At 34.1% G+C, this 25,941-nt stretch overlaps 1 protein-coding gene across 2 annotated transcripts; it reads left to right on the plus strand.

Annotated features, from left to right (window-relative positions):
* Positions 1-950: 950 nt before the first annotated feature.
* On the plus strand, positions 951-23,803 carry LOC144966562 (transcription termination factor 2-like). Of its 2 annotated transcripts, none has more exons than XM_078903232.1 (25): positions 951-1,022; positions 3,289-3,367; positions 3,469-3,565; positions 4,247-4,333; positions 4,563-4,629; positions 5,683-6,492; positions 7,484-7,613; positions 8,838-8,971; positions 9,555-9,690; positions 11,450-11,549; positions 12,053-12,192; positions 12,690-12,815; positions 13,643-13,787; positions 15,321-15,477; positions 15,833-16,020; positions 16,336-16,400; positions 17,055-17,232; positions 17,924-18,179; positions 18,895-19,062; positions 19,547-19,605; positions 20,906-21,059; positions 21,456-21,538; positions 21,932-22,006; positions 22,442-22,525; positions 23,435-23,803. In XM_078903232.1, exons 2-25 carry the CDS (start codon positions 3,334-3,336, stop codon positions 23,493-23,495), a joined length of 3,534 nt encoding a protein of 1,177 aa, XP_078759358.1. In that variant the 5' UTR covers positions 951-1,022; positions 3,289-3,333; the 3' UTR covers positions 23,496-23,803. The 2 variants fall into 2 exon arrangements, with proteins under 2 accessions (XP_078759358.1, XP_078759357.1); XM_078903231.1 differs by having other exon boundaries at positions 971-1,022; positions 9,531-9,690.
* The last annotated feature ends 2,138 nt before the right edge of the window (positions 23,804-25,941 follow it).

Below are 25,941 nucleotides of genomic sequence, written 5' to 3' on the forward strand. Positions count from 1 at the left end.
GGAGAGCTAACTTATTGAGGACGTGAATGTCTTTCTAATAGTTTCCTAAAAATAATTTTCACAACTCATCATGAATTATTTGAATGTTCCAGAATTTATATATTTAGAAGAAATGCGTAATTAAATAATAATATCATTATACATATTAAAGCGTTCCCAGCCGTGCATTGCCCGGAATTTTCAATTTACATTTCAGATCACGATACACCCCTGCCCCCCCCCCCCCCCCCCCCTCTCTCTCTCTCTCTAATTTTTTTCCATTGCATCCACACACAAACAAACAAACAAACACACACACACACACACAAACACACAGCTTTTTCTCTTTCTGTCTCTCCCAATATCATCTGTAGTCTCGTCCCCCAAGCCTCCGCCCCGTAACCCTTTCCCCCCTTCATAATTTAACCTCACCTGACGAAGGCCAATGTCCTAATCGTTGTATAGTTATGTATTGTTTCACACTCTGAGCCACTTTTACTCATTATATCTTCGTTGTAGTTAAAGCCCATTAAAAATTGAGACGATTTCTCTTTACACTTTGGAATGCGAAAAGATTTTGGACTGAAATGTCAGCATCTCATCGAAATAGGAAGGAATAATGTTGCTGTTCGAAGCTCGAAGCAATAAATAACAATGAGAAATTGAATGTAAGCTTCAATTTAATTACGAAAACAGATAGAACGGACGTTTCGGGTTTCCCCTTTATCAACAAACAGGACGAATGAAACACGACGGATGAATAAGATGATGTTGTAGTGGCGTTGTTAAGATGAATAAACAAAACATTGACTGGTAGGAAATAGTATGCTCCTTTGTAAGGAAGCACGAATTAAAATAAAACAATAGATATTTCTAAAAGGTTCGCAATTAATTAAGTGAAAAGAGGGGAGGCGGAGAGGAGTAGTACTGCGAATAATCGCAGTAGTACTGTAGTACTACAATAGTACTGCGAATAGAGATTTCCGGTTTCGTTTTCGGTTTCACCATTTGAAATCGTTACTGTTTGTAAACAGTACAAGTAGGTACGTAGTTATGAATCAGAATCTTTTACGTTAATGAATGTACAAGTACAACCCGTTGATTACACTAAGTTAGAACGCAGGACTCTACAGAGTCCAGCGTGAAACGTCTTTAATGATCTTGATTTTAAAACAGCCAACAATGACACTGCCCACCCATCTCCCCTTTTTTACTTTTTTTTAACTTTTTCTAAGTAGTTAGGGGTTTGGGAGGGGGGAGACTTTAAAAAAAAAAAGTTCCCCCCCCCCTCCCAAACCCCGTACTAGAACATTATAAATTATAAAAAACAAGAATACTGGGGATGTAGGAGCTTTCGGGAGGCCTCCCTGAGTTTTTTACCAAACATTTCTTACCATTTTAAGTGTGTGGTTGAAGACTGGAAATGGAAAGGAAAAAAGTTCATTATATTAGTATTAGTAACTATTACTATTAGTGGTGTAGTGTAGTATTGATCATTGATATACCAAGTCAAGTGGATCATTTTTGAGCAAATTGAAAGAAAATGCTTTTGTGTGAAATCAATAGAAGATAGATCAAGGAATTTTTTTGTGATTAAGAAAATAACGGATGTATATAGATATGGGAAATTTCATCACCTTTATCGTTGATGTCGTAGTTCTTTATGTTGACCTTTGACTTGAATGCATTTTTGCTCTCATCTTTGAAAGCCAGCCATCACAATTTTGCAGACATATGGCTTGTTCCATTGCTCTTCTCGTCGTCGCAAGGAAAACTAACTTGTCACACATCTGCTGGCCTTTAAGATATACTCGTAGAAAAAATTCAAGAAGATTTAAATCAGGACTTTGGAGCTCCTTGTATGTGTGGAGTCCCTCTGCTGACAAGCCAAGTGCCAAAATGTTCCTTCACCCTCAACCACATAATGGCTTTCTTTGACATGGGTTGCTGCTCCCTCTTTTATGAAACTCTGATTTACTATATCATTGTCACCACACATAACCCTCTCGGTGCTCGCCAGAAATGTTTGAAAACCACAATGTAACTGAAGCGCATCCATTCATCCATATTTTTATGGAAATCTGTGCACTTTCCACATCTTGGGGGAGGAGGGGGGGGGGAGGGGGGGGAGGTTGCCAAATTTTTATGAATAATTTATAACTCCCTTATTTGTGGACCGATTTTGTCATTCGTGGTATTTTATTTTAATAGAGAGATATAAACTTCCGAGTTATTTTTTTCTGATGTGAAATTATTACTTTGTATTATTTAGCACCAAGAAAAATGTTTGGTAAATAAAAATATTACCCTCTTTGATCTACCACCACCATCAATTCGTGTAGAATCGTGAGTCAAGCATCCCAAAGTTTTCGACCAATCACAGGCTCTCTACTCGGTCGACTGTCAATGTATTACACTTCTGTATTGCAAAAAATATAACACCTTTTTAGTCGGCCTAATAGCTAAAATCTAAAAGTAAAAAATATAATTGTGAGGAATTTGAAATTAACATTGCTGAAATCAGCTTGAAAAATTAGGAACATTGGTCTTTATATCAGAAAAATCGGTTGAAAACCAACTGTTTTATGAATAAATTTGAGTTTTAGAATTGTATTTGTTTATTTTAGCTTTTTTTAGCAAGTTTTTTTTATTGAACGGCCATTTCTTTTGATTTTTATCTCATTTTTCACGTCTCAACACGCTGATGTAGTCGTTTGATTCCAAAGAGTTTAAAACACAAATTTCATTTTCTGATTGTGAGTCCAGCCTTACTATTTAATTCAGTGGCGCAACCAGTACATACAAGACCTCGTGGTCCATGCTTTTGGTGTCACACAACCACTCATCACTTTCGGTCAACCGTGTTCTTTGAGGTTTACCGTCTTTATGAAGGCTCTCAAACGATATGCAGCATCGATGACGAGATGTGACGTAAGAGGCTAGATCCTGGCTTTTTTTCTTCTCGTATGTCTTCTGTTGAAACGATTTCGTTAAGATTCCATTGTCTGCAAGTTCTTGAAACATATTCCCTTTGACAATTTGCAAAAACTTTGACACATAGATAGCTTGGTGGATCTGTTTGTGGTAGACATACCTTCATGGACAGATACAGTTGAAGTTTTGTATTTTATGCCCTATATATATATATATATATATATATATATATATATATATATATATATATATATATATATATATATATATATATATATATATATCATAGTGTCATGGCAGCAACAAATTTTGAATAGAATTTTATCTTCGAAGAAATATCAAATTCCTTAAATTTTTTTCTTTTGTTTTCCATAGAGAGACAACACATTTTTTCTCTAACAGTATTACATCAAGGACTTAATGATGGAAAAGATCAACTGTCCAAAGCATTCAGGTCTGGTATTAATTTCTCCATTGTTTTGTATTTGCACCATTCATATCTCCATGTAATATATTTATCTTTTGGTTTACGTCTTTTATAATCTTTAATTTCAGAATCTTTGTGCGTGCTTAAAACGGGAACTAAACCAGGTCCAAGTAAGGGTGTCAGTTTTTATATGTGTACTCAATGCAAGTTCGTCAAACCATCAAAGTTAGTATTGTTTATGTTTTCTACATTCTTTCAATATCTTTTCATGTTTTCAAAGAGACTTTCAAATTTTAAAAAAGTGATTACTCCTCTGTAAACTATAATTATATATTGAGAATGATTACCTGAAAACTGCAATAAAATTAAAGAGTACTGTAGAAATTGTCGAAAAGTACATTTTGAATGTTTTATTTACAGCTCTTATATGTAAAAATTAAGCGCTATTATTTCAAGATTTTTGTTTACATTACTATATAAATATGTATACATGATGAGATAGTGAATTATGAATATATGCATATAGTAAATTATGATTATGATAAGTTTCCACACTATTTTCTCCATTTACCCAAAGATGTAACCGTTGTGGAATAAAACTTCATCATGAGATTTCATTTGGATTCCTATAGAGATTAAACAGCATGATCGGTGGCCACTACTGAAAGTATTTGGAAGAATGCTAATGGCCACTTTAAATACCACTTTGATTATAATACAGTGGAGAGACGTTTGTAATGGCTTTATGGAGATCTTGTTTGAACTATTTTTTTTTTCTGTTACCATTCCATTAAAAGCTAACTCCTTGAAAAAAAAAAATAACTTGAAATCAGCAATCACGATATTTGAGCTCTTCATCTCTTGTTTATAGTTTTATTCTTAATATTTCTCTTTCTATTTCTCCAGACAACCACCACTGACTTGCAGCATTCACGATGACAAGATAGTTGAATTGCAATCAATTTTTGTCAGAAAAGACAATAAAGGTGTCAGGTGTGTCAGTCATATAATATTGGTGATTTATTTATTTATTTATTTATTTATTTATTTATTTATTTATTTATTTATCTGTCTATTAATTAATTTGTTTATTTCTGTTTCCATCGCTTCAATGAAACTTTGCACAAAGTTAGATAAATATTAGTGAAACAAATAAGACAGTAAGTTTTATCTTCCTATGATTCATATAAAAAATACAATGATGACTTTTCCCCCATTTCAGAAGATATTATCGTTGTGATGGTCGAGATGAGGGCAAATCTTGGTGTGGGTATCAACAAGTTAATCAGGTAATCAATCAGTCTGGTTTTCAATTTTATTCTGTCTGCATTATGTTTGATATTTTTATGAGTAAAAAATTAGTAAACTTTTTCAACGATAATTTCACTTTTGGGAAAGAACATTTAAGAAGCACAGATTTACTTATACTTATAAAGATAAAAGAAAGCTGTATATTTTGTGGGGGGAAAGGGGGGGGGGGGTGGGGTCAAATTGTCTAAGTTTGAATTTTGCTTCTGTTGAAATTTTTTAGATCAGGATTCTGAAGCAAAACTTGTGTAAAAAGCTATCATTACTTGCTAGTGGTTCTGTTAATAAAGAAATCACCATAATACGCTTCAACAGTCATGTTGTCACTTCCCTCGTAATGACGCATGGTAACTTAGTAACTGGCTCTAATCTATCGGAACAATGGTGGACGCCCTTATGAAATAATCCTCCGACGAGCATAAAAGTGTATCCAGAGGAGAAAAACGTTATAAATATGATCATGTTTTAACTTTTATACATTCTGATCACAAGACATGTGAAAAGTTCTAGCCAGCATGAAGAATGAAAAGTAACCATTTTCTTTGTTTAGAACCACGATGGCCGCCATTGCTGGGCAACGTGGCATCAGACTATTGAATCCAATTAAGTTCTTAGTGATGCTTTCATCAATAACCATACTCATTTATATTGTATAACTATAAAGATTATATGCTGAGACAACATTATAGTCTCTGTAATTGTCCTTAACTGAGATAAGATAATTTTGCTTGGATTTTCTTTTCTTTTCTTTTTTTTTTGTTTTTTGTTTTGTTTTTATTTTTTTGTTTCTTCTTTGCCGGAATTAAAACAAGATTACAGTGACCATCTCTTACATAGTGTGCTGTGTGACAAAATTATCAAGTTGCATAATATTAAGATTGACTGAGAAATTATGTTCACAAAGAATGTCAGAAAATCCTGGGTTGGAGATCACAGCATGTAAGTGGGGTATGGCTACTTTTGTCATGTATTTTTTCAAGAGATGATATTTTATATTCAATCTATGTTTATTTTCATGGTTTTTCTTTTTATAGGAACAAGTTGACTTGTTGACTGCGTCATCGCATGGAAGAATTGAAGAAAAAGAAGACAGAAATAATAATGCAAATGAGAGAAAAGAAAAATTATTTAAAGAAGGAGAAGGGGCAAGAAACGTTGGAGAAATAAAAGAAACTGATGCATCCCTCAAAAAGCAAGAGAATATAGGAATAAATTCAAGTAAAAGTAAAAATCTTTTGACTCTTCAACAACAGGACAAAGTTGATCAAGAGAAGAAAAGTGTCTTATCAACACCGCCTTTGACTTTTTCTGATTTGAGTAAAATCAATAGTGTGACCCCGGTGTCAAATGAGGGAAACAAAACACCATTCCAAAATAAATCTTTTAATCAATACAGAGATTCACCAGACCTTTCAAAACCAAATAAACCCTTTCAGAGAGAAAGAAAAGAAAAAGGTTCATCTAATAGTGATAGTGATGATGATGATGTCCAAGACACAAAAACTTTAATGAAAAGTTTGTCCATAAAGGATAGCACAGCTGTCAATTCTAAAACAGTGATTAATTCTGAGCAGACAAAAATTCAATCGACTGAGATAAATGGCAAAATATCAAAATCACCAACAACAGAAACAAAGTTTGAAAATCTTCCTTTTAATAAATGTGAGAAGTCAAATGAAAAGGACTTTGCTCAGGGGATTAAGACTGATTTGAAACAACAGACAATAGTGGGGAGTGATGGCGATTCAGTGTCTGACAAGAAAATGAGCTTTGATGCCCGTGGTCATTTCAGAAGTTTAAAAGAGGATCGAAGAAACACTGTAGCAGAGCTTAACAAGATTCAGGTATGACTTTTAATTTTGCTCAGCAACATCTATCCTAAATGCTCAATTGATGTATTCAGAATTAATGGTTGACTGGTCAATCTGTCATGAATTTCAAATCAGGATCAATTAGAGCAGCACAAAGAAATGACAAAAAGCATAACGATTTGTAGATGAATTCAAGCATAAAGAAAACACTTCATCAGCATAATTATAATACAATGTATGGTGATGATGATGAATTTAGAAAAAATACACAAAAGTTACGCTTCCATTACCTCATAATGTTTTGATCACGACCACATCTCTCTGATTTCCAAACTTCAGATCAAGATTTTGGAAGGATATTAACTACCTCAGAGATTCAACCCCCCCCCCCCCTCCACACAGACACACACACACACACACACACACACAGACACAAACAATGTACAAACTTTAATTTTGTGTAATAAATACAATTTTGCTTTTTTTGAGTACTTTAGTTTTTCCATTTTAGTGTGTTTATTCATTTTAAGTTGCGGTTATGCATTGTTATTATTATTATTATTATTATTATTATTATTATTATTATTATTATTATTGTTATTATTATTATTGTTATTATTATTATTATTATTATTATTATTATTATTATTATTATTATTATTATTATTATTATTATTATTATTATTATTATTATTATTATTATTATTATAGCGGTAATAATAATCAGTGTACACATATTTGCAGGTCTGATAACTGAACATAATTATAGGCTTGAGTTAACATTGTTGTAACGGACAATATTTTGCGTTGGTTTGAGAATTAACTCCATTACAACAATAAACCCATAATAAATTGGGTTTATTAATCTGCAAATAAGTACAAATCAGTAATAGTATACTGCTAGATTGAGCAACTTCCACAAAAGTGCACAGGGGCACTTCTCAAATTCATTCTTCATTAATATCTGATAATCACCATTGTAAACTCCTCCCTTCTGCTAAGTATATTTCTCTTCCTTCTTTAGTCCTCACTTCGAGCCATCAGACTGAGCTCTCTCCCTGATAAAGGGGAGAGAATTTTGGCAAGAGTAGCTGCCTACAAAGAACATATTGTGTCCATTGACAAGCAGATGGTGGCACTCCTGAAAGAACATGGTAATTAAATTAAAAGTCCAACAGATTAGCTGTTTATTTGTGCATTTTAATGAAAAAAGCACTTTATTTGACACAAATGTACACAAACCCTATAAGTAAATGAAGATGTGGAGCCGTCAGCCATCTGACTTAGAACAGCCTTGGCGGCCCTTTTCCAAATTGGCTTTCATTTTCACTGTTTAAGTTCTTTCTGAACAGCCAAATATTTCCAAATCGTAGACGAGTAGAAATGTTTATTACATTTAATTAATATAATGGCATGGTAAACGGACATTTCGAGTATTTCATCAACTGACCAAATGTGTAAATTAACAAAACTAAATTTATTCATAGAGCAAATTTGGATTCAACAACCATATTTGACACACAGATAGACAAACACATTCTAAAGAAAGATAAATGTAGAGCAATCCGCGATCAGACCTCTGACAACCTTGCCAATCAATCATTTTCCAAAATGGCTGCTATTCCACTGATTAGGGATTTATCAATGCTAACTGTTTCTGAAACAGTCCAACATTTTCAAATTATAAAATATTAGAAATGATTGGATGTTTTGAGTCAAACCATTCGTCAGCTTATCAAATGTGTGGATTATTAGATCTGAAATTATTCAAAGTGCTTTTCTGGATAAATCACAATTTTGGCACTAAAAGAAAAGTAAACAAACACATTTTGAAGAAAATCAAATGTAGAGCTCTATTTAGGGAGTGATCATCTTCCTTGTCAAATTAATGTTTATAGATATTAAAGGGAAATCTATATTTTTTATGGCGAGTCAAATAATCTTTATCAAGAAAACAGAAACTAGAGAGGTCAGATGTTGCTTGACTTCTCTAAAATTGTGTTTAGAACAATGAAACTTTTCAAATGATTAATTGTTTCTAAATATTGGAAGATTTTGGAACAGACAAGTAGTGAGAATAATTTATCAATGAGTCAGCTGTCACTTTTAGAAATGGCTACCATGGTTGGCCGGGGCTAGTTGGTCGATGGCTCTATACTTTAATTTGTTTAAATAGTAATTTTCATATAGTTTAGGGATATGTAGATCCATAAATACAAATCATATATGTGTTTGCGTGTATGTTTATGTTTGTCTATGTGCTGTGAGCACACATTAAATAATTAAAGCAGAAGTTTTGGTTTAAAAAGGTAGGAACGTTAGAAGCAAGTTTTCTTTTGATAAATAATATAATATGCCCTTGTCACTTTTAAATTTAGGTACAGGCATAACAGAAGAAGCATCTGCTCACCAGGGCAAATCTGACCAAAACTGGCATCACTCTGCCAAAGGCGAAAGAGTAAACTCTCAGACAGGGAACGTAGTCAAGACAGTCATTGTGAGACCACATCAGGTTTGTGTTTCATGTTGTGTTGATATCAGAATCTGGTTCTATTTTCATTGATGGGAAAGTTTTGCAGTTTACCGCTAAATACATTTCATAAGGTACTTAATTTACTTTGCTGATCTCTGACTGCTAGATACAAGTCATTGTTTTGACTGCCAATAATAGTGTAAGTCAATTGGAGCTACACAAATGTGAGTATTTTTTTTTTTTTTGGGGGGGGGGGGGGGGGGTTACTCGAGTCAACACCAAATCTTGTGTCAGATTTCCATACATCAGCAAATTTGAGACAAATAAAAACTGATATTTTGAGAAAGGATTTTTTTTCATTCATAAGACCATTTAGAATTAATTTGAAGAAAAGTCTTTCATTAGTCTTTATTTGATGATCTAACAGAATACAAATAAAATCCAGCTTTTTTTCCAGCAAAATGCCCACTATTTATGTCCTTCACTTTGCATCAAATTTTCAAAATGTTTGGGGGAAGTTTCAATGTTTGGCCATGGGTATCATTTTAGTTATTTATACAATTTATTTAATTTTAGAAATAATCTTACCACCAAACAGCATCTTATATCTGACTTCTTCAAGGCTGTCCCGGGGATTTCAGCTACGACACAGAATACCATGCCAGATACCAACAGTGACAACATGAACAAAACTGATGTTAAATCGGGTGGCACTCAATTCACACAGCTGCCTTCACATTTCTCTCAATATTTTGCAGGTAGGAACAACCAACTTAACATAATTTTTGCTTCTGGTTTTATATTGTCAAATTTATGGCAATTCTCTCCTCCTTATCTTAAATTTGAACAAGAACTTTGGAAGTGATATAACTGTTTTCCAATGGATCGGAAAAAAAATGTGAAAATGCGAATCATTATGTCGTAATAGGGCATATCCACAAAAATGTCAACTCTGAGGCAAAAAGCGAAACATTTGCAAGCATGCTTTTGCTCGATAATTCTTTAAATTTTATGTATTTTAAAAGTCATATGCTTAGTATATGGTACTAATATGACTCTGCAATATGTCTTAATTATTAACTTTGAGCTTGTTGCATCAGCTACCACCTCATCTTGCTTCAGTTTCATAAAATACTTTACCCACAGAACAACACTTTTTTCTTGAACATTTAGATACCAAGAAGTGTTAAACACAACTGTTGTTAAGTTGAGACTTCAACTTTTAAAAGTTTCAAAGAATTTTTTATGAAATCGCATCATGTCTGAATTTTTCGTTTTTTCTGAGTTGTGTCATAAAGAAGAACATTTTGCCACCTGGGAATAAAACATTGGTCTCAAACAGAGGATCAAATTCCCATTGATCATTCGTCATTAAATTAATTCTCTGTCATCAAAATTGTGTTTTGGAGATAAGTAATAATAATAATAATAATAATACATGGCATTTATATCGCACATTTTCATACTGTGTGATGCTCAATGCGCGTTACAAAAAAATATACAAAATTTACATATATAAAACGTATACTACAATGATATATCAATAGCAGCAGTGTATGTAATATAATATCAATATCATGAAAATGTAACATTAATAAGTATGATTGGCCTGATTGTTAGGTCAGTTACACATGGAATTGCCATAAATGACTTTTTAAATTTTGATTGTTGAATTGATGCGATCTGGAGTGAAAACTTGACTTTTGGATGGAATCTTCTGACCTCCCATGGTGGACAGAAGGTCACTTGCTGTGTCTTCTATCCCCCTATATCTGCTTTCCAAGTTGCTTTCTATCTTTATCTTGGAACAGGATTACTTGGTTTTGTCCTGACCCTGGCAGAGTCCTTGGCAGAGAAGAAAACAGTCAAATCACATTGATAGTTTGCTCTGTGTCCTATTTGAACCAATCCCCTTTGTCATGCCTTTCCTCGGGTGCTTTAATTGTAAATCTAGATTTTTATTACTATCCCATCTTTTTCCTTTTTACTGGTGCTGTAATGAGCTCTAAGTGTCGCAAGTGTCGTAAAACCCTTTAAAACAAGACCAAATCAAAGCTTGACTTATAATTATTTTTCTCTTTATGGATATGACTATGTTGTTCATGTTGCGCATAATTTGCATAGTGGCATAGTGATTTCATCGGAACTGTCCCGATTTGGCAATCTGAAGAAAAAGAAAGAAAAAAATGATTTAGAAAATTAAAATAGACTGTTTATATGTAAGGAAACAATCCTTTCATGTCATAGGTTTATGATTGTTTTGACTAGTATTTAAAACAAGGAATAGACAAATAGGGAGTATAGCTCTCTTTCTAGATTATAGGTTATAATGGTCCAAACATCTGCCATTTTGGGTCATGGCGGAAGTGCATTTTAGAGTGTCTCGTTTTAGCTCTTTAAAATGTTGGATGCAATGAATGTTGTGGTTTGAGATGTATTTTTTTTTTTTTGGATGGCTTCTTTGATCGGTGTGTAATAATATTGAAATATTGTAAACACTCCTTACACCACTTTCAGCAAACCCACAGGCAATGACCTTATATGGTGGAAGGATGACAGCACAAAGATTAAGGGACGTTGGAACTATCACCACCGAGGCTATTGACAAGATACATAAGTTAGTATGTTTAGTATGGTTATTGTTCTCATTTAATAATTATTATCATAAAAATAATGATATTGATAGAAGTAGTAGTAATAATAATAATATTATTATAATTATTATTATTATTATTGTATAAAATTAGAAATAAATTCAAATTATGCCTTTTGTAGGAAGAATGCCTATTAGATACAACCAAACTAGCTTGTAAATTAAGTTGATTAAAAAAACTCAACATATCTTAGCTATGAATCATATCTACATATGATTATGATCACATTTAAATCAAAATATAAAAATTGGCCACATACAACAACAATAACTGAATCATCCAGCAGCAGCAGCAGGAACAAACACCACCACCACCAACAACAACAACACAAGAAGCACCAATAAGGAAAAATGAAACTAAAAAACTTCAAGTAGACAGAAACAAAACACCCTTTGAATTTTGGATTCCCTGAATTGATAAAAATATCCTTGGTGATTAATGTTTTCATGTCTCTTGCCCCTCCCAGACAACTGGAGAGCTGTCCCACTGAGTCCACCCAAGTGTCAGATCCAGATGGTCTCCGTGTGCCTCTCATGCCACATCAGCGTCAAGCATTGGCCTGGCTCGAGTGGCGAGAGCAGCAACACCCAGCAGGGGGAATTCTAGGTCAATATTAAAAACAATAGCCTATTACATTATACAGGTTTTAATAGCGATGAAAATCTTTGCTCTTTATCATGTTATTATTATTAATATGTGAATAAGATTTTTTTGGGAACCAACCAAGTATATCTTACTTTGTGAGATCCTGTTCCAGTATCCGGGTGAGACTGGACACATGGGAAGATTGCTCATAGAATCTTCTATCATTCACTTTTTTAACTAGCCCCTCTTTTTCTCATATGTGTGTGCAGGCCTTTAATTATTTAATTTACCATCATCTTGGTTGTTATTGGTGTCAAAATATTTTGAAATTTATTCTTCATCTTTTTGTTCATCTTGTTCTTGTTCTTTTTCTTCTTCACACACATTCTCTCCCTCACTCTCATTTTTGTCCAGTTGCTGATGGTTTTTGCCTTTTTATCAATTCAATATTTACAGCTTTCTCTGCACCTGTAATTTGATATTAGGAACATCATTTTTTTACCCTTTTTCCTCTCCAGCGGATGACATGGGTCTTGGGAAGACCCTCACTATGATATCCCACATTATGAGAAAGAAACAAGATTTAACTGGAGAATCCTCTGCCAAAGATGGCTGGCTCGGAAAAGATAAACAGGCTCGGAAAAGTGAGTTTTAAATTTCAGGTGTTGACCACTTATTTTGAACACCCTGTGATTTTTTTCTTTTTCTTTAAAAAATAAAATAGAGATGCATTTAGACTATTTAGGAAAGAAATGTAACATAATTTTTTTCTTTTTCTTTTATATATGGACAATGACAGTAATACTCAGTCAGACTGAGTTAGTCATTTTGATTGAAAGAGAAGAAGAAGAAGAAAAAGAAGAAGAAGACATTCTGATTTGGCTTTATAATTTGAATGCTAAATTGTGGTCCACAGCTTCAATATGATATATTTTGAATCCTTATAAATTGTCCAACGGATCCTCATAAATATATCTATACATGTTGGAAACCTGTGTGGGGAAGGCACTGAGCAATTTAATTTAACACACACACAGATAATCATATATGTTATGTATTATGGTACTATGTTTAGGTTCGCCAGATGTTGATTAACGAGAATTCTTAGAGATATGAAATGTTATAGATATGAAATGTCTGTTGAATTTTAAAGAGATTGTATTTCGTTTCGTAAAATGAAAACAAAAAATGAATAATAAAACTAACCTCAAATGTCGTATTTCTGGTCAATTTGAATTACACTTAAATTTATTTTTCAGCATGTTACTAGTTTGAGGTCGTGGGTCACTATCATACATCTGGATTTTTGATTTGAAAACACTACTTAAAGATTACTTAAAGATATGATTAGAATTTGCAGATCAGAATATTTTCAAATAGCTTATCAGAAGGATTAGATTTACTTCTTATTTTGGACATAAATTGATCTCCAACTCATTCCATTCTTTACTGTCATTTCTTATGTTACCAGCTATTAGGAAATCTCGAGCCTCCTTAATTGTGGCCCCAGCATCCCTCATACACCAGTGGGCCAAGGAGATTGAGAAGAGATGTTCATCTAATTGTCTTAAGTTCTTGGTTTACCACGGACCCAACAGGGAAAGTAACATTAGCAGGTACATATTCCAAATGAGTGAATTACTTATAATCAAACAACCGTTGGTCTTTATTCTTCTTCCATAGTAGGTCAGGAAATAATCTCGACATCACCTAGGATTGATCCTGATCCCTTTGCGTATGAAGTGAGTACTCTACCGACTATCTGGAGGGACCCCCGGTTGAACTCCTGGTTACTCCTGGTGCGGCTATGTGGTCTAGTGGTATGACACTCGCTTTTGGATCAGAAGGTCCTGGGTTCGAGCCTCTCTCTGTGCATAGTTGAGTATGACACTCGCTTTTGGATCAGAAGGTCCTGGGTTCGAGCCTCTCTCGGTGCATAGTTGAGTCCTTGGAGAAGGCCCTTTACTCACATTCTCTCACTGTACTCAGGTGTAAAATGAATACCTGGCCATTAACAGCGTTGTCTCTGTCCGAAAAAATTGTAAAATCGCCTAACAGGCGTCATGTCCTGTCTTTCATGTTAAATGTTGCTGTTGGCCAGGGACCACTTGTAAAGCACTTTGAGCACATTTCGTGGATATTGCGCTCTATAAATGCTCAATTTTTTACAGAAAAAATGAAATCTCAGTAATTGATAACGGCATAAATGATCTGAATAGGTACTTAAAGGAGTGTAAAATGCACAAGACTTATTTTGTGACAAATGGCATTCTCACACGATATGATCACTTTTAATGGTTGGTGATAATGCTGTTTAAGAGTTAATGTTGTTGGGGAGGTCATTGGTAATTATTAGGAAAACGAGAGGCCGAAGTACAGAATCTTGGGTGATACCACATGTTATTTGCCACCTGTCTGATGTGTTGTCTGTAGTTACAACTTGTTTGAGTCAAACCAAAGTGAAAGGCTTTGGTCCATGGCAATAAGAAATTCAAACAAAAAGTATATTGTGGATTGAACGCGATTTCTACCTGCCTGACAATGACTGAAAATAGGAACGGGATTAAAGGAGTTTCTTATTCCCACCATCATTGAAACCTACTCTAGTTTTCAAATAGAAGGGGGGGGGGGGCACTTTGGCCAACCTTCAGTAGCAGGGAAAGGGGGCAGGGGGTGGGGGGGGGGGGTAAGTGCTCAATTTGACCAAAGAAGGTGTGGGGGGGCATTTTCTAATTGCTTGCTTTCCCATCAGAATGTCCTCGACGCATAGTTGAGTCCTTGGAAAAGGCTCTTTGCTCATATTCCCTCACCGTACTCAGGTGTAAAATAAGTACCCAGCTGTTAACAGCGTTGTCTTTGTCCGAAAAAAATTGTTATTTCGCCTAACAGGCATCATGTCCTGTCCTAGATGTTAAGTGTTGCTGTTGGCCAGGGACCCCTTGTAATGCGCTGTGAGCATGTTTAGTGGATATTGCACTACATAAAAGCTCAATTTAATTTAATTTAATTACCCATACAGGAAGGTTGATATTTTATAGTGTGGCTTCACTAGCTATTTCTTTTATCGGCATTTGTGCTAAGGTTTTGGTTTTGTTTTGTTTTTTTTATGGTGGCAACAGCTCTAATCTATATTTTTCTACCTTCCTTAGATTGTGTGATAATGACATTGTCATCACCACTTATGCTATTGTCAGCAAGGAGGTTGGAGCAGATGGGGGAAATGCCGAGCAAGCAGTCAAAGATGATGATGATGATGAGGAAGAGAAGGAGAAAGATGGAGAGCATGTCAAAGAAGATTGTCAAGCAGTTTGTGAATTACCTTTTTTGCTATTTTAATATTATGTGTGTAAATTAAAAGCTTGTCATGATTTCTTTTAGTATTTATCCGGTCATTTTGCAGACCTAGCCGTTTTCAAGAACAAGGCAGTTAAAATGATGTGACGATGCTTGGGTTGCCTTGCTGGCACTCCTTTTTGGGTGAAAATGGTAAGGTAATGTGTCAGGACAGAATAAAATCTAAACTCGCATGTATAGGGTTAAACAAAGAGTAACAGACTTGAGGCCATTTCAGTTATCTTCTTTAAAAGAATGTATTTATATATTTATTCAAAAATTTTGAATTTACTCTAATTCATATTTTTTCCCTATATTTTCCATTCAGAAAAAATCATCATTGCCAATGCTATTGCGGATTGGCTGGGAGAGAATCATTTTGGATGAGGCCCATGATATTAAGAACCATAAGTCAGCAAGGGCTCAGTCAGTCTGTCGTCTGCGGGCTGCTTATCGGTGGGCCCTTACTGGCACACCAATTCAAAATGATCTCAAAGACATGTATTCCTTATTAAGGTAATTACTATTTTTGTTTATCATTAATTTTTTAAAAAAATGACCGCCAACATAATTGAATAGATGGTAATCATGTATTTCGAACAAGGCTTAAAATAAAGGTTTAAGAAAGTAAAATATGACCAAAAAAGTTTCAGTATACTGTCACCTGAAAATCGTTTACTCACTTGCACTTTGACCAGTTGTAAGATTGTATGATTTGTTAATAATAATTAAGGCTGCATTAACAGTGATCAGGAGGTATTTTATTTTTATTCTTTTTATTATTCAAGATCAAATAAAGTATATATAATATATATACCTTTCATTTCATAGGTTTTTAAGATTCAGTCCATTTGATGAGTTGAAAGTTTGGAAGACACACATAGAAAGTGCTAAAGGTAGGTAACCTAGTTATGATAATTTAACTGTGCAATACTTTGACATCTCCATTGAAACACATGTATTTCCCCCTTTAAAAGAAGACAACACAGGATGCTCACTGGGCATTCCAACCTTGCAATTTGGTTCCATATTTTTTTCCATTCATAGCGCCTTGGAAAAACAACTAAATAATAATATTTTACTCAAGCTTGTAATTAGAAGGATTATTTCACTAAATCAACAAGTATGAATTTCCAACATTTAATAATAATAATATAATATATACTTTATTCATTTAAAAAAATGGAAATTCGTTTGCAGACGTGGCATGCATAAAAATGTTTAAACACAAAGTTGAGAATCTATGGCGACAATGTATACATATATATATATATATATATATATAATATATATATATATATATATATATATATATATATATATATATATATATATATATATATAATATATATATATATATATAATATGCAAATGTATAAACGTGTAAAAATATACAACCAAGAACCAATAGCAACACCTTATATATTAATTTAATAAATTGAGATAGGCCATACCTCTGGCCTTTGTTATTTTAAAAATATTTTTGTTTCATTTATCACCCATTATTCTCTTTCCAACACCCCATCCCTTTTTCCTGCAACTTCTCAAAGTGAGTGCAAAACGTCTGAATACATTGGTCAAGGCATTATTGCTGAGGCGCACCAAAGATCAGACAACTCAGAGTGGAAAACCGCTAGTAGAACTTCCTAATAAATCGTATGAGAATGTTGAGGTGGAGTTGAGTGAGGAGGAACAAAAGATATATGACAAACTGTTCCAGAAAACACAGTGAGTTAATTGTAATTATTTTCATAGAATGGGTTCTTAATAGAGTTAGACCAACATACAAAATGTGCTTTTTATTTAGTGTTATCTATTACATTATATACATAAAAAGACTACTCAAATGTCTTTGTCATCGTCCTCTCTTGTTCAATGTTTGTGTTGTGTGATGCACCCCACCCCCCTTGAGATAAAAATTATCACCCAAATAATCCTTTGTAAATTTGTCAATGTCTTTATTCACAACTATTTCTGGAATCAAAAAGTTTTGTCAATGAAATACATAAGTGTATTTGCGGCTATGTGGTCCTGTGGTATGACACTTACCTTCGGATCAGAAGGTCCAGGGTTTGAGTCATTTTATGAGCAGTGCATAGTTGAGTCCTTGGAAAAGACCTTTTCCTCACATTATCTCACCGTTGTCTCTATTGGTGAAATTGTAATATCTCCTAACAGGCATCATGTCTCATCCTTCATGTTAAGTATTGCTGTTGGCCAGGGACCCCCTGTAAATCGCTTTGGACATGTTTAGTGGATATTGCGCTATATAAATGCTGAATTAATTATTTTTTTAATGAATCAATCAATTTAGAGCTAAAAATATTATATAATAAACGTGTGATGGCCTTTGCTGTAACATCTGTTGAGTTAGAATGAACATTTACAGTGTATTTTATATTTATTTGCTATTTTCAAGAACCACTGTCAAGGCTTATGTTCACCGTCACCAAGATTCTGATCCTGCAACAAACTCAACACAACTTCTAGCATCTGGACATCTGCCCAGTCAACACGCTGGTGGTTCTACAGCTTATACTGCCTCTGCTGTTGTTAGTGGTGACAGTGGTGGAGCTTTAAGCCACCTAAATAAACCCAAAAACACTGGCAGTCAAATTCTGGTTTTCCTTCTTCGATTGAGACAATGCTGCTCTCATCTCAGTCTACTTAAAGCAGTGAGTGGTTTTGCTTATCTGTATTTATGAGAATATGTGAATACCTAAATCTCCAAGAATTACCACTTTTAACTGCTATAGGTCTATCTCAGTGGATTGTTTTATATGATATAAATCCCAGATTTAATGTTCAATTAATGTTGATAATGTTAACAGTCATCCTCACTCATTCCCCCCCCCCCCCCCCCCCAAAAAAAAACAAAAAACGTTCCACCTATAGAACAACTTGCTGGAATCAAGCCTTTGACAATATTGAGACCTTTAAATATGTACTTCAGACTATCAGGAAGTTACTATAAATTTTCTTTTTATTTATGGATATGTGACATCGACATTAATGGTTATGTTTGGTCAGTTGGTTAATATGGAGAAGAATAAGAGGAATGTTGATTTTCTTCATAATTTTCTCTCCTTACATTGCAATAATTGTTAACTGTCTAGTCACTGACCATGCTCACCATTGCTTGACTCTCTTATGAAATTAAATTCCATTACGCTCGGTCATCAAGATAACAAGGGTCATGCTATAAACAGGGTGTTTTTAGCTGCCTGTCACTTACAAGGTTCATTTACTTCACAATTAAAGGGGGTTTAACATGGGTAATTTTCTATAAATACCTTTTCATTAAAAATAGGCTAGAGCATTTCTTTTACGTTTTACCTGTGAGTTTTACTGATGACATGATATTGATTAATTCATTTTATTTCGTCATAGCACCTTGAATCCGAGAGTTTAGAGACGGATGGGATTGAGTTATCTCTCCATGAACAAATGAAGGGGTTGATGCTGGATGAAGGGGAAGGGGAGGCTGAAGAGGGAGCTCCAACAGTCTCAGGTCTTCCCAAAAGTGATCTTCTTGAAATGTCTGCACTTAGTACCAAGGTATCTGGTGTTTTATATAGACAGTTTGAAGTTTGTAGATAGTTTAGGCATCTGAATAATAAACATTTTGAAATATTCTTAAAAGAAATGTTTTCATATAAACAACATAGAAACCTCTGAAAATAAATACAAAGTGAGTTGATTGCATGGAGCAAGAGAGAGTGAGAGAGAGAGAAAATGGTGGATCAGGACTTTTGGCAAATAAATGATTAGGCATTTTTGTCCAGGACGTTGGGTGGCTTGACAAGAGGAACACTTTGGCTCCTATCATTTTAATGCAACCAGTGTTTATATTTACATTGTTATTCAATTCAATTAATATCCGATTTTAAAAAATGAACAAAAGATTTCGAATATTACCTTCTTGAAAAGTTTTTTTTTTTTTTACAAATCAGAATCGATAAATACAATCTTTCGTCTAATGTGTAGAAATTTTTCCTTGTTTTTCTTCTGTGACTTGATTAATGTTTCCTCTTGTTTTCAGCTATCTCATGTGATGACCAAGATAAAAACTCTACGGGAAGAGAAACCCTCAGATAAGAGGTATAAGAATTTTTTTTTTTTTTTTTTTTGAACAGTCAACTCATTTAGAATGAATCAAATACAGTATTGTCTATGTATTTGTATTTGAATGGAATTCAGAAACTTTAAAAAACAAAACAAACAAAACCCCAAAACAAAAGAACTCATTTGTCCACCATTTCCTGTTTCATTGGAAAAGCACTAAATCCAATGATTGACAGATGAATCTGTGACTAAAGATCATTTTTGTAATGTTAGAATGAAAATCGTTATTGAAGAATTGTAGTTGCTATATCATTTTCATCACTTGTCATAATTTGAATAGTAACAAATGATCTAGTTAAGTAGAAATTGGCATAAAAATTGCATGTATCGCATCTTGAAGATTTTTCAATATCCAATCCAATCCAAAATGGTTGCAGGTTCGTGTGATGAAGATTTACACAATTAGGTGTGGTGGGGTGGCATTAACATACATTTGCATTTTCTTTTCTTCTGTGGTTTTTCAATGTGGTTTCCTGTCAGCCCTTAAACAACATATTCAGCTTTTGCGTCTTTCTCCTTTCAATAAATGGGGTCCAGTTTTAAATGCTCTATCATGTCTTTTACTCTATGTGTTGTTGGTTGTAGTCGTTATAGTTATAGATCGACGTTTTATCACAGCTTCTATTTTATTTATTATTTATTACTATTAGGATATTAATTAGTTTGACGTAATGTTCTAAGCTGAACAAGTAGCAGATAGCTTTTGCTGTCTTTAACCTCATCTGCTGTACTCCTTCATTCATGGTTCTATTGAGCTTGAGTTTATCCTAGTACCTGTAACAGTGATTGGACGGTTACAATTTCTTTCTTCCCTTTTGACAGGATGCTTGTCTATTCCTATGTGTTTCATGTCAGATCGAAAATAATCAGCTGCTCAATTACTGCAATGTGGACAGAGAGTTCCATAAATAACTTTATGCATTGCTGGTTGGCAAGTTCTCAGCAATTGTGATATAGGAACACCTAATAAATAATCTGACGAATTGATGATAAATGTTGAACTGATGATAAATGTAGTCTCTCACAAATGGATTCGAAGGTTTATAATATGAATTGTGGACGAGACTGACCTTCTCCACACACCCCCCCCCCCCCCATCCCAGTTTGGTATTACTCGTATAATTGTAAATCAAGGTGCCACTTTTAAAGGTCTAAATATATTTTGATACAGGCATTTAGTGAAAGAAACAACAACTTTGAAACTTCAGAGTTTTGAATTTCAGAACATGATTATATATCAAAATTTGGTGAGTATTTGCTCTGTCCATCTTCTCAGCGTCATTGTGTCTCAGTGGACGGCCATGTTGCAGATTGTGGCCCATCACCTGAAGGAGTCCAAGGTCACCTACAGTCTGATCCAGGGCAATGTACCATCAAAGAAGAGGGCAGAGATTGTTGAGGATTTCAATAAGTCTGGGGCAGGAGCCAAGGTAGGTCGGGAATGGAGAGAAAAGAGATTTGTAAGAGGAAAAAGTCTATATCATTTTATTGATATTTAAATATAGTTGAGCAGTTCTTTTGATACCATTTGTAGTGAATAAAGTTTGTAGACTTTCATTGACATTACAATATTTAAAAGATAATTTTTATTGTCTTGCCATTTGACCAACATGTTTGCTTAACCTTCCTTAGTATCTTAGTATCATGGAAGATTGTGCGATACATAGATCCAAATCAGTCTCACTATTGTTCAGTGATTTTTTTTTTCTCATCACAAAGTTTAACAAAATGAAATATAACACTTTTTGGAGATCTTTGCCTTATAAGGGTTGACACCATTTTAATTTTTAATTATATGTTGCTCTATATTATTGTTGCAATTTCAGGTGCTGCTGGTATCACTGTGTGCTGGTGGTGTAGGTTTGAATCTGATTGGAGGAAACCATCTCTTTTTGTTGGACAGTCACTGGTAGGATGGCTTTGTTGTCACTACGTTCGCTTTACTGTACATGATAACAAAATTATGAAAGAAACATCGTTATCATTTCCATTGACACAGTTCTATCTATGACATTCATTTTGATGTTCAGGACAACCAGTTATGAAAGATTGTTATAATTCCCATACAGACATTTCTATCTTGTGCATCATTCAGGTTTATTTGGTAGCAGAATTGATTTTGTTGTAAAGGACTAGCAAATAAAGTACTACTAGTAGAGTACTGGCATGTAATTATTTCCTTTATGCAAATTGTCCATAGATTCCTACATTAAGATGCATTTATAAAATAAAAATCAATGGCAAGCTTTTTGTTTATATGATTTGACCATACGAGGTTCTTAATGCTAATATTTGTCTTCAGGAATCCTGCCTTGGAAGCACAAGCCTGTGACAGAATTTATCGGATAGGACAGCAGAAGGATGTCAAGATTTACAGGTGTGATTTTAGTGGTAAAGTTTTGTTTAGGTTTGAATGGCTCCTACTTTTCTAAAACTTAAGAAAGTAATCAAAATGTTTGCTGATTTTAAAAATAGAAATTATGGAAAATATGAGCTATAGACGATGTTTAACATTTGTTGTGCTTTAGCAGATACTTACTTATCCTCTTGATGCTTCGGCTGCACATAAGGCTGAACTTCAGCATATTATTATCAATATTTGGTCTCTTTATTGTGAATTTTGTCCGAACAAATATCTAGAATGAATTCCAAACGGGTGATCCTCCTTTGTTTATAGACATGCAATATTAAATACTGGGCAAAATATTCAGTTCTGAAAATGTCTTTGCTATTACTTTCCTACGACGTCAATAATTCAAACTCGGTTCCCTATTTTTGGCTCCTTTTCCTCCCACCCACTTTTCTGAACCAGGTTTATCTGCAAGAAAACGATAGAGGAAAAGATCTGGATGTTACAACAGGGGAAATTGTCTCTTGCTAAGTCTGTGTTGTCAGGGTGAGTAGAGACCTCAAGTTTTTCTTGTCTGAACCATAAAGTCCTTTCACATCACTCTCAGCATGTCTATTGGGTGCTTGATTCATGACACAATGTTAGTTGGAAAGCTTATGAATACTGAAATTGAGACAAGCTGCTAACTACTCTAATTATTAATACATGAGCATACATGGGCATTTATACAGCGCAATATCGACTACTTAACGTGCTCAAAGCGTTTTGCAAGGGGTCCCTAGCCAATAGCAACATTTAACATGTAGGATGAAACATGATGCCTGTTAGGCAATATTACATTTTTTTTTTCTGACAGAGACAATGCTGTTAAAAGCCAGATACTCATTTTACACCTAAGTTTTGTGAGTGAATGCGAGTAAAAATCCTTTTCCAAGGACTCAACTATGCGCTGCTTAGAGCAGGGCTTGAACCCAGGACCTCCGAAGGCGCGTGTCCAATCACTAGACAACATAGCCGCAAATACGACATAGTGAATTATTATGGTATTTGATGATTTCAGTAAGTGTTGTATTATTATTATTGATTGCTTTTTTTTTTTTCAAAGCCATAAATGATTAGTAAAAGAATGTTATTTCTTTAATATTGTAAATGCTAGAATAATTTGTTCAGAGATATGTTATGGATATTGGCCAATGGCCTATAATAAACTCTCGAACTTGGATAAATGTCCCTCAAAAAACTACTGAATACACAACATATATTTTTCATAAGAATTTACAGTGAGGTGGATTTTGAATGGAAATATATATTATACAACCGGGCCAACAATCCTCTCACATAATTTTAAACTAAGTTTTTATAGATATTTGTAAAAGCTTTCACTCCATGTCCTTACATTACACTTCCCAGGGTGAAATATTCAGAATTAAATTTTTCTTTTCTTTTCCGTTTCAGATCTGCTAACAAGAATCAAAAGCTAAGTCTTGATGATTTACGAATGTTGTTTGGAGTATAGATCTCGCATGAAACACTCAATCACTGTCCTAGTCATTGTTTAATACAATTATATTCCCTTCTCATTGGGTTTGGTGAGAAAATTATATGTTTTTTTTATTCCTATATAAAATGGTGATATAATGTTGTTTCAATTGCTGAGTTAACCCACTCAACACTAAAACAACTGTCTCGGTATTTGACCTTATCTACTTTTACCCTATCATTATTATTTTTTTTTTCTGAGACAAATTTTATGCATATTATTAACAGAAATGTTTTTAATTTTTCCATGAAATTTGTAGTTGAATAAAACTATTTGCAAGCCAATTTTCTTGGAGATTAAGTAACTGTAATTTTTTTTTTTAATTTTATTTCGAAATGTCCCAAAAAGTCGCTTTGGAGAGTGGACAGCATGTAGGTCGCTAGGGTTGAATAAGTTACTGCAACAAAACCACAAGACCTTGAACATGGTCAGTGACCAAATGGGTAATAATGTTAATTTTGGTTTGTGTCTAATGTCTTTGAGTATGGCATTTTTCATGTATAGCTATATTTGATACGGCTGTAAATGAGTACCCAGCTATTTTCAGTAACAAATACTTTATTAGTGCTAAAATAAAAATGTCGCCAAAAGATGACAATTCCTGTTGAAATTGAATTTTGATTCAGTATAGGCTTCCTGGACAAAGAAGAATGCTGTATAAAGGGTATTGGGCAGAATGAATTTGTGGAAAAGTGCTGTGTTTGTACATATTTGAGTATTGTGATTTTATTATGGTACAAGGGATTTTCACTTGCAAGAATCTGTTGTGTTGTAATTCTTTTCCAATATACTGGTTGAGTTGATTTAATTATACAAATGCGAGTTTAGAAATCTGTATCTATAAATTTAAAACTATCTGTTGTCATCATCATCATCATTGCCTTTTTCACCCTGGGTCAGGGTATAGGCCACAGACAAACAGTTTCCACCCTTCTCTATCTTGAGCTAATCTTTTTAATCTCATTCCAGGTCTTACCACTTCTCTGTATATCAGCTATCTGTTGTAAACCAGTGAAAATGATTTTAAACTTAAGTTCTAATTACAAACACTACACATGGGTTTAGCTTGGTGTGAGCTGACTATTCAGTCCCTGTCAAAAGTTTATTTCGAATTTGTCTTATCTGACATTTATGAAGGATAAAATTTGAATCAACGAAACTGCATTTAATATTTTGATTCCTTTATTGTTAAAAGATTTCATGTTCAATTTTTTGTTCCATTCAAGTTGTAGAATGATTAATCAATAGCATTGTGCAGCTATGTGGTCTTGTGGTATGTTCATTTTTTTTGTTTAAAGGTTTTACGGCCCTGGAATGACATTCACCTTAGGACTGGAAGGTCCAGGGTTCGAGGACGCTCTAAGCGGCACATAGCTTACTTATACCTTTTAACTGGAGGCGTCCACCATGTATCTCCATCTGGGATGGTCTGGCTACCACCTTTCTGTGCCATAAAGTGGTGTTGGTATGGATGTTCTTATTTCTCCATATTGATTTTAAAATGGCAATACTTGTCTGGCTTTTGATATTCTTGACCATATGTCAGCATCTGTTCCTCCTTGTTCATCTTCAATGCTCTCTTAATATATAAAGTTTGATACATTTTCAATTTCTGTGCCATTTAGCTGAAATGGAGTTGTGTTTTTGGTGTTCATCTCATTGTTTTTGTTTTCTCAACATTTATGTCCAGGCCAGTTGATTTCACTGTTGTATGGATGTTTGCTTTTATCTCGCACGTTTTGCCAGGTGTGAGATTGGAAACATATCATCAGCAAAATCAGGATCTTCCAGTTTTTCGTTGGAGTTCCAGTGGATCCCATGTGGTGTTTTGTTGGTTTAACTCATGACCCAGTTGATCACTAATGAAAATAATATTTGGGAGAGTAAGCATCCTTGTCGTACACCATTTTCAATGTGGAAGGGTTCCATTAATTGATGAATTAGCCTCACAATCTTGTTGGGTAGGCTGTAATGTCAAATAAATATTACTCTGCAGTCAATCATGTCAAACGGCCTTTTGAAGTTTAAGTATAGTGGTAACTGCCACTCTTTTGATTGTTCGATAATAATATGCAGTGTTGTTATTTGGTCTGTGCAAGATCTTGTTTTTGTTTTGTTTTTAAGGTTTTACAGCGCTTGCAACACATTAAGGTCATATCAGCGCCAGTAAAAAGGAAGACATTAGGATAAAAATTTCTAGAATTACAATTAAAGCACCCAAGAAAACATAAGACATAGGAGAATTGGTTGAAATAGGAAACAGATGTAGATTCCAAGAACACATATCAAAGTACTTAGTTTGAGATCACCTAAAACTCTCATCCAGACAAAAGCACAGATCCCCACTAAGAGGAATACACTCAAATGTTTCCAAATCATAAATAATATGTAAACAAAACATAATACAGTGCATAACAGAGAG

The sequence above is a fragment of the Berghia stephanieae genome, chromosome 2, assembly GCF_034508935.2.
Source record: "Berghia stephanieae isolate SIO BIC M18660-M18661 chromosome 2, UCSD_Bste_1.3, whole genome shotgun sequence".
NCBI lineage: Eukaryota > Metazoa > Mollusca > Gastropoda > Nudibranchia > Aeolidiidae > Berghia > Berghia stephanieae.

Coding starts and splice junctions, on each gene's coding strand:
- LOC144966562 (XM_078903231.1), top strand. CDS start 3,334: ATGATGGAAAAGATCAACTGTCCAAAGCATTCAG. Junction 6,493..7,483: donor CAGAGCTTAACAAGATTCAG/GTATGACTTTTA, acceptor TTCCTTCTTTAG/TCCTCACTTCGAGCCATCAG. Junction 21,539..21,931: donor TTTTTGTTGGACAGTCACTG/GTAGGATGGCTT, acceptor ATTTGTCTTCAG/GAATCCTGCCTTGGAAGCAC.